This window comes from Oncorhynchus nerka, linkage group LG22 (genome assembly GCF_034236695.1).
Source record: "Oncorhynchus nerka isolate Pitt River linkage group LG22, Oner_Uvic_2.0, whole genome shotgun sequence".
Lineage (NCBI taxonomy): Eukaryota > Metazoa > Chordata > Actinopteri > Salmoniformes > Salmonidae > Oncorhynchus > Oncorhynchus nerka.
The window spans coordinates 21,046,745-21,054,777 of NC_088417.1; the positions used below are offsets into that span (position 1 = coordinate 21,046,745).

General features: G+C 44.8%; 1 protein-coding gene across 1 annotated transcript in view; it reads right to left on the reverse strand.

The window, feature by feature from the left end:
* Positions 1-8,033, reverse strand: part of cntnap2a (contactin associated protein 2a) — a 383,710-nt gene that overhangs the window by 182,425 nt on the left and 193,252 nt on the right. Inside the window, exons 5-9 of the mRNA XM_065007055.1 lie at positions 6,573-6,625; positions 6,216-6,366; positions 5,948-6,132; positions 2,735-2,878; positions 1,531-1,789 (exon numbers count right to left, since the gene is read on the reverse strand). Of these exons, the coding sequence (XP_064863127.1) occupies positions 1,531-1,789; positions 2,735-2,878; positions 5,948-6,132; positions 6,216-6,366; positions 6,573-6,625 (792 nt within the window). The remainder of the gene's footprint in view (positions 1-1,530; positions 1,790-2,734; positions 2,879-5,947; positions 6,133-6,215; positions 6,367-6,572; positions 6,626-8,033) is intronic.

Sequence of the window (8,033 nt, forward strand, 5' to 3'; positions counted from 1 at the left end):
AAATTATAACAAAGCAAATATATATAACGCCTATTGGAAAGACCACAAAAAATCGAAGTAAACTTTAATGCTATTTGTCTCTAAACAGATGGTACACAGTGATGATCAAATCAAATCATATTTTATTGGTCACATACACATGGTTAGCAGATGTTAATGTGAGTGTAGCGAAATGCACATCTGACCACTGTGTCTGAGGAAAACACTAACTATGTAGACTCAGTGAGCACAGCCTGGTCATAGAGACAGGTTGTCATAGACAAACCTGGCTGCACAGAGAGGACAGGTTGTGCTCACTCTGCTCCATGGGAGAGGTACTGTTTCACCTGTCCTTGTGCTTGTCTCCACCCCCCTCCAGGGGTCGCCCATCTTCCCCACTTATCCCCTGGGTATTTATACCTGTGTTTTCTATCTGTCTGTGCCAGTTCATCTTGTTCATTCAAGTCAACTAGCGTTTTGTGTCTCAGCCCTGGCTTTTTCCAGTCTCTCTTTTCTCACCCTCCTGGTTTTGACCCTTGCCTGTTCTGACTCCGAGCCCACCTGCCTGACCACTCTGCCTGCCCCTGACCCTGAGCCCACCTGCCTGACCACTCTGCCTGCCCCTGAGCCTGCCTGCCGACCTGTACCTTTGCCGCACCTCTGGATTATCGACCCCTGCCTGCCTTGACCTGTCGTTTGCCTGCCCCTGTTGCTGTAACAAACATTGTTGCTTCAACACAGTCTGCACTCTGGTCTTACCTGAATCGTTATAGGTAGAGACAGAGCTGTATTTCCTATTACACTGTGACAAATACTCAGAGCGAAGAGAATCTTTCTTTCCCAAAATGATCATTCATTACAAAGAATTTGAAACTATAAAAGTATTTATTGTGTGAAAAGCTAAATATGTGGCCTCTTTCACAGCCAGTGAAAAGCGCAAATGTAATAATAGTATTATGGGGTGCTTTCATACCATGTTGCTTTTCAGTCATGTATGTATTTGTATTGTCATTACTATTGTTGTTGTAGTTGCTTTTAAAGTTAATCATTTCCATTACTACTACAACAATTTTTTAAATGATTTTATTATGACCACTGTTATATGTGTACTTTAACAATGTAAGTAATTGTCAATAAAGTCTGTTGAGTTGAATTAAGAGAGAGAAGGAGGAAGGGAGAGAGAGGGAGGGAGATTTCATCGATCACATTAGAGTTGGAAGGTTTAGTGTGTTAACCTTGCAGTCTAGAGTCTCTAGTGTTTCGTTTTTAAGTATCTCCTCTCAAGGCAGACGAGTGTATAAAAAACAACATATTTTCACACTTTACACACACAATCATGTAATTAGCGAACCATCAGTGTCTCCTCCTTGACAACAGCATCAAAACAACGTGCGGTGTAACCACAGGAACGACCTTGATATACTGCCGTCTGATTATTGCTAATTAGTCATTAGTTGTTAGAGGCAATCATCATCGCTACCAAGATGGCAGGATTGGAGACACACAACGTCTGTGATGGGTGTGTCCGTCTGTGTGCGTATTATTTTCTACCTGATGATATGTCTATCCTGGTGTTCTTCATCTGTGTCACGTTGAAGTGAACGCCAACCTTCCCGTCGTCAAGGGCAATCTCAAGCGTTCCATCATCAAGGTTACTGAAGAGAAGGAGTCCATCAGCGTTCCACGTGCGGAACTGGAACCCCAATGATACTACATCCTGGTTGGCTCTTCCCGGGAGCTGCAGGAAGCTGGTAGCGTTGAAGAAAACTGTGAAGGAGTGTGACTCCACGCAAGAGAGTGACAGATTACGCTAAGGAGAGAGAAAGACAGACAGACAGACAGACAGACAGACAGACAGACAGACAGACAGACAGACAGACAGACAGACAGACAGACAGACAGACAGACAGACAGACAGACAGACAGACAGACAGACAGACAGACAGACAGACAGACAGACAGACAGAGAGGAGAGGAGATGCTCATCATTAGTTGTGATTATCGTTAGTTGTTTGCTTTGATCAATTCTAAGATGAAAATGTATTGTACCAAGAGAGAGACAGGCAAGACAGAAACAAAGACAGGGACGGAGATAGAGATAAAGATGGAGACAGAGACGAAGACAGAGATGGAGACAGAGATGGTGATAGAGATTAAGATAAAGACAGAGATGAGACAAAGGTGGAGACAGAGACAGACATGGATACAGGGACGGAGACAGAGACGGCGACAGAGACAAAGACAGAGATGGAGACAGAGAGAACAACAGGGACGGAGACAGAGATGAAGACAAAGATGGAGATGGAGACCGAGTTGGAGACAGAGACAAAGACAGGGACGGAGACAAAGGCAGGAACGGAGACAGAGATGAAGACAGGAACGGAGACAGAGATGGAGACAGAGACAAAGACAGAGACAAAGACAGAGATGGAAACAGATGGAGATACAGATGGAGACAGCGATGGAGACATGGACTGAGACAGAGATGGAGACATGGACTGAGACAGAGATGGAGACAGAGATGGAGATAGAGATGGAGACAGCGATGGAGACAGATGGAGACATGGACTGAGACAGAGATGGAGACATGGACTGAGACAGAGATGGAGACAGAGATGGAGATAGAGATGGAGACAGCGATGGAGACAGAGATGGAGACAGATGGAGACATGGACTGAGACAGAGATGGAGACAGAGAGACAGACAAATAGAAACAGAGAGATAGACCTTGACAGTGTGTGTGTGTGTAACTTACAAAGCTGGAAGTATCTAGCTTCTTGCGTCGTGCCAAATCAGTGATGTTATCTCCGTTGTAGTTAATGCTCTCCATACAGCCTCTGAAGTTCTTCATCCCCCCTCCCACTGGCTTACCACTGTAGGGCATGCCACCAAAACTCAACTACAGTAGAGAGAGAGATAAGATACGTAATAAAAAGAGTGAGAGACCAACGTATAAAACAGCATTTTGGTCATCTTCTAAGAGGGATTCAGTGTTTTTTCTTTACTGTCTTAGTGCTCCCTAAATGTTCCTGCATGTGTCATCATTCAGTGTGTGCATGTGTGCGTGTGTGCGTGTGTGCGTGTGTGTACTGTAATGCTTCACTACCCATATTAATTAAAGCCAAGAGCATATAAGGGAATTCAGGCCTTAAAAAGACACAACAAGTAGCTCTGGTAGTTCTGCACTGAGTAGAAGCAGTCACACTATCAGGAGTGACTCAGTTAGTCAACGAATCAACAACTAATATCCTTATCAACCATCACATTATACCCATGTGTATATACATGCACATTTGTTTGTTCCTATGATATTCCTTAGGTATTTAAAAATCTATTTACTGTTGTAAGTGGCATTAGTGTGCAGTACTGTTTCATTGTATTAACATCCAGCATGAATTGTCTAATATGGATTAGTCCTGATGAGTTAGTGTAACTCTAATTTCCTCTCGTATCAAAGTGCTACTCAAAGTACAGGAAACAAATCGAACCGCAAACACTGGTAATTATAGCTGGCACGTGGAAGGAAAATTAAAGAGAGAGAGGAAAGGGAGAGAGTGAGGGAGAGAGAGAGAGCGTGAGGGAGAGAGAGCGTAAGGAAGAGAGAGTGAGGGAGAGAGATAGTAAGGGAGAGAGAGTGTAAGGGAGAGAGAAAAGGAGAGAGAGTGAGGGAGAGAGAGAGAGTGGGGGAGAGAGAGATAGCGAGGGAGTGAGAGTGAGAGTGAGAGAGAGTGAGAGAGAGAGAGAGAATAAGGGAGAGAGAGAGTGAGGGAGAGAGAGAGTGAGGGCAAGAGTGAGGGAGAGAGAGAGTAAGGGAGAGAGAGCGTGAGGGAGAGAGAGAGTGAGGGAGAGAGAGATAGCGAAGGAAGAGAGAGAGCGTGAGGAAGAGAGAGTGAGGGAGAGAGATAGTAAGGGAGAGAGAGTGTAAGGGAGAGAGAAAAGGAGAGAGAGTGAGGGAGAGAGAGTGGGGGAGAGAGAGATAGCGAGGGAGTGAGAGTGAGAGTGAGAGAGAGTGAGAGAGAGAGAATACGGGAGAGAGAGAGTGAGGGAGAGAGAGAGTGAGGGCAAGAGTGAGGGAGAGAGAGAGTAAGGGAGAGAGAGCGTGAGGGAGAGAGAGAGTGAGGGAGAGAGAGATAGCGAAGGAAGAGAGAGATAGCGAGGGAGAGAGAGTGAGAGAGATAGAGTGAGAGAGAGTGAGGGAGAGAGAGAGTGAGGGAGAGAGAGAGTAAGGGAGAGAGAGTGAGAGAGATCGAGTGAGAGGGAGAGAGAGAGAGAGTAAGGGAAAGAGAGAGTGAGGGAGAGAGAGAGAGTGAGGGAGAGAGTGAGTGAGGGAGAGAGAGAGTAAGGGAAGTAAGGGAGAGAGTGAGGGAGAGAGAGAGAGAGAGAGGGAGAGAGTGAGTGAGGGAGAGAAAGAGTAAGGGGGAGAGTGAGGGAGAGAGAGAGTGAGGGAGAGAGAGAGATAGATAGAGTGAGAGAAGGTAAGGGAGAGAGTGAGGGAGAGAGAGAGGGAGAGAGAGAGAGTGAGGGAAAGAGAGACAGCGAGGGAGTGAGAGAGAGAGAGTGAGAGAGTGAGAGTAAGGGAGAGAGAATGTAAGGGTGAGAGAGAGTGAGGGAGCGAGAGAGAGAGAGAGACAGAGAGAGAGAGTGAGAGAGAGAGAGAGAGAGAGAGAGAGAGAGAGAGAGTAAGGGAGAGAGAGTGAGAGGGAGATAGCGAGGGAGAGAGAGTGAGTGAGATAGAGGGAGTGAGGGAGAGAGAGAGTAAGGGAGAGAGATCGTGAGGGAGATAGAGGGAGTGAGGGAGAGAGAGAGATAGCGAGGGAGAGAGAGTGAGAGAGAGTGATAGAGAGAGTGAGGGAGAGAGAGAGTAACGTAGAGAGAGTGTGATGGAGAGAGAGAGAGTGAGGGAGAGAGAGATAGTGAGGGAGAGAGAGTGAGAGAGAGTGAGAGAGAGAGAGTAAGGGAGAGAGAGCTTGAGGGAGAGAGAGTGAGGGAGAGAGAGAGATAGCGAGGGAGTGAGAGTGAGAGAGATAGAGAGAGTGAGAGTAAGGGAGAGAGAGAGAGTGAGGGAGAGAGAGAGTGAGGGAGAGAGAGAGTAAGGGAGAAAGAGAGTGAGGGAGTGAGAGTGAGTGAGAGAAAGAGTAAGGGGGAGAGTGAGTGAGAGTGAGGGAGAGAGTGAGGGAGAGAGAGAATAAAATATAAGAAAAGAGAAAGCAGAAGAAAAAGAAGGGAGAGAAAATGCAGCAAAGAGAAGTGACAGTACGACACTGACAAGCTGAGGAGGGTGTTAAAAGGGTGAGTCAGAGATAAGACAGAGGAATATGGGGAGGGAGGAGGGAGAGGGGAGTTGACTGCTGTGCTCTCTCAGGACAGAGTGTTAATTAGTCTTACATGACGGCTGTTATTGGTCTAGACTGTACAGTGTAGAGGGTGGGAGGAGAGAGAGGCAGGGTTGCAGGGAGGGGGGGATACTGAGAGACACTCTACATACAAAGATAAAGTTGCCAATGTGTCTGCAACGGCTACTGAAGAAGTGGAACAATGGTGTGTGTCTCTGTGTGTCTGTGTGCGTCTCTGTGTGTCTGTGTGTGTCTCTGCGTGTCTGTGTGTGTCTGTTTGTGTCTCTGCGTGTCTGTGTGTGCCTGTATGTGTCTCTGTGTGTTTGTGTGCGTCTCTGTGTGTTTGTGTGTCTCTGTGTGTCTCTGTGTGTCTGTGTGTGTCTCTGTGTGTCTGTGTGTCTGTGTGTGTTACTCTGTGTGTCTGTGTGTCTGTGTGTGTCTCTGTGTGTGTCTCTGTGTGTATGTCTCTGTGTGTGTGTGTCTCTGTGTGTCTGTGTTACTCTATGTGTCTGTGTGCGTCTGTGTGTGTCTCTGTGTGTCTCTGTGTCTGTGTGTGTCTGTGTGTGTCTATGTGTGTATCTGTGTGTCTGTGTTACTCTGTGTGTGTCTGTGTGTGTGTTTCTTTAGCTCCTCACCTCGTAGTCTAGATCGAGATGGTCAAACTCTCCGTTGGTCCTGAAGTGTTGTGTGTGTGTGTCCAGGGTGAAGTTAACGTTGCGTCGGTATCGTTCAATCATCACAGAGTGCCAGTGGTGATCATCCAATAGGCTTCCAGACGTCACAGAGGTGTGGCCCAGGATCGAACCGTACTGGTTACTGCCTGGCAATCACAGGATTAAACACACATCAGGACAGTGTGTGTGTGTGTGTGTGTGTATGTGTGTGTATGTGTGTGTGTTATACCTAGGTTAATCTGCAGCAGTAGTTTGGCTCTGCGTAGCTCTAATGTTAAATAGTCTCCTTGCTGTCCCTCTCCGTGTAGAATGACTCCTTCACTTTCTGATGTCTTAAACTTCAGAGCGATGACATCCTTTATAATCTTCATCTTCTTCACCTAGGTTTGGGAACAATGTTTTATATATACAAAATGATAATGTCTTGATGTTATAAATCAGATTAAACTGTATGTTAGTGTTTGGCTGGAACTAAAGCCTGCACATCCCAGTAGCTCTCCAGGACTGGAATTGAAGAATATGGTCTCAAGTGGAAGTAAACAGAGACAGACATGACTACATAAAAAATAAAGGATTTATTTTTTACCTTAAATCGGTAAGATATAACTCCCTGTCCATCAAAGTTTATTACGTCTGCCCCTGAAAAAGAGAGCGAGAGAGCGAGAGAGCGAGAGAGAGAGAGCGAGAGAGAGAGAGACAGAGAGAGAGAGAGAGAGAGAGAGAGACAGAGAGAGAAAGAGAGAGAGAGAGAGAGAGAGAGAGAGAGAGAGAGAGAGAGAGAGAGAGAATGAGAGAGACAGAGAGAGACAGAGAAAGAGAGAGAGAGAGAGAGAGAGAGAGAGAAAGAGAATGAGAGAGACAGAGAAAGAGAGAGAGAGAGAGAGAGAGAGAGAGAGAGAGAGAGAGAGAGAGAGAGAGAGAGAGAGAGAGAGAGAGAGAGAATGAGAATGAGAGAGACAGAGAAAGAGAGAGAGAGAGAGAGAAAGAGAATGAGACAGACAGAGAAAGAGAGAGAGAGAGAGAGAGAAGAGAAGAGAGAGAGAGAGAGAGAGAGAGAGAGAGAGAGAGAGAGAGCGAGAGAGAGAGAGAGATTGTCCATTGTCAGATCACAGTCAGATCAACGTGTTTCTGAAGAAATTACCCGGCAATATTCATTCAAAAAACAGCCCAATAAACTTTTCAACATAAACTAATCATACAGATGGGCTCCAAACAGTGCAGAGACATTCATTGAAACATTGAACTCAAATGAAATGATGAACTCTATACAGTTTTTCAATAACTCACAGTACCAAAACAATAAAGATGGTGTCAATTCAGCTACCCAAAACATCAACTGCATATTCCAAAAAGCAGCATCGAAAGCAAATTTGAGAAAACCAAAGCAATGCAACATCAGAAGCAAAAATCAAAATGTTTCTGACAAATGGTTTGATAATGAATGTAAAACAATTAGAAAACACCTAAGACAAATGTCAAACAAAAAACATAAGCAGCAAAACAACCCAGAGCTACGATATGAATACTTTGAAACTCTGAAACAGTATAAACAAACACTGAAATGCAAGAAATTGAATTATACCAACAAGACCCTTGATGAAATTGAAAACGCAATTGACCAAAATCAGTTCTGGGACATGTGGAACAATTTAAGCACAACAAAGCCACAAGAATTAGCCATACAAGATGTAGGAATTTGGAAAACTTATTTTGATAATCTATACAAAAACATCCCAAAAAAAGACTTACAACAGAACCAATTAGAAATTAAAGAAAAATTGAACATCCTTGAATCAGTCATTAAAAACAACCAAAATCCATTAGATTACCCAATAACCCAACAAGAACTAAATGAAAAGCTAAAATATATTAAATCAAAAAAGGCTTGTGGTGTAGACAACATCAGAAATGAAATGCTGAAAAACAGCACACCTGAGTTGCAAAATGCTGTGCTTAAATTGTTCAACATTGTTTTAACTTCTGGCTGCTTCCCTGATGTCTGGAACCAGGGGCTCATCTCCCCTATCCACAAAAGTGGAGACAAATC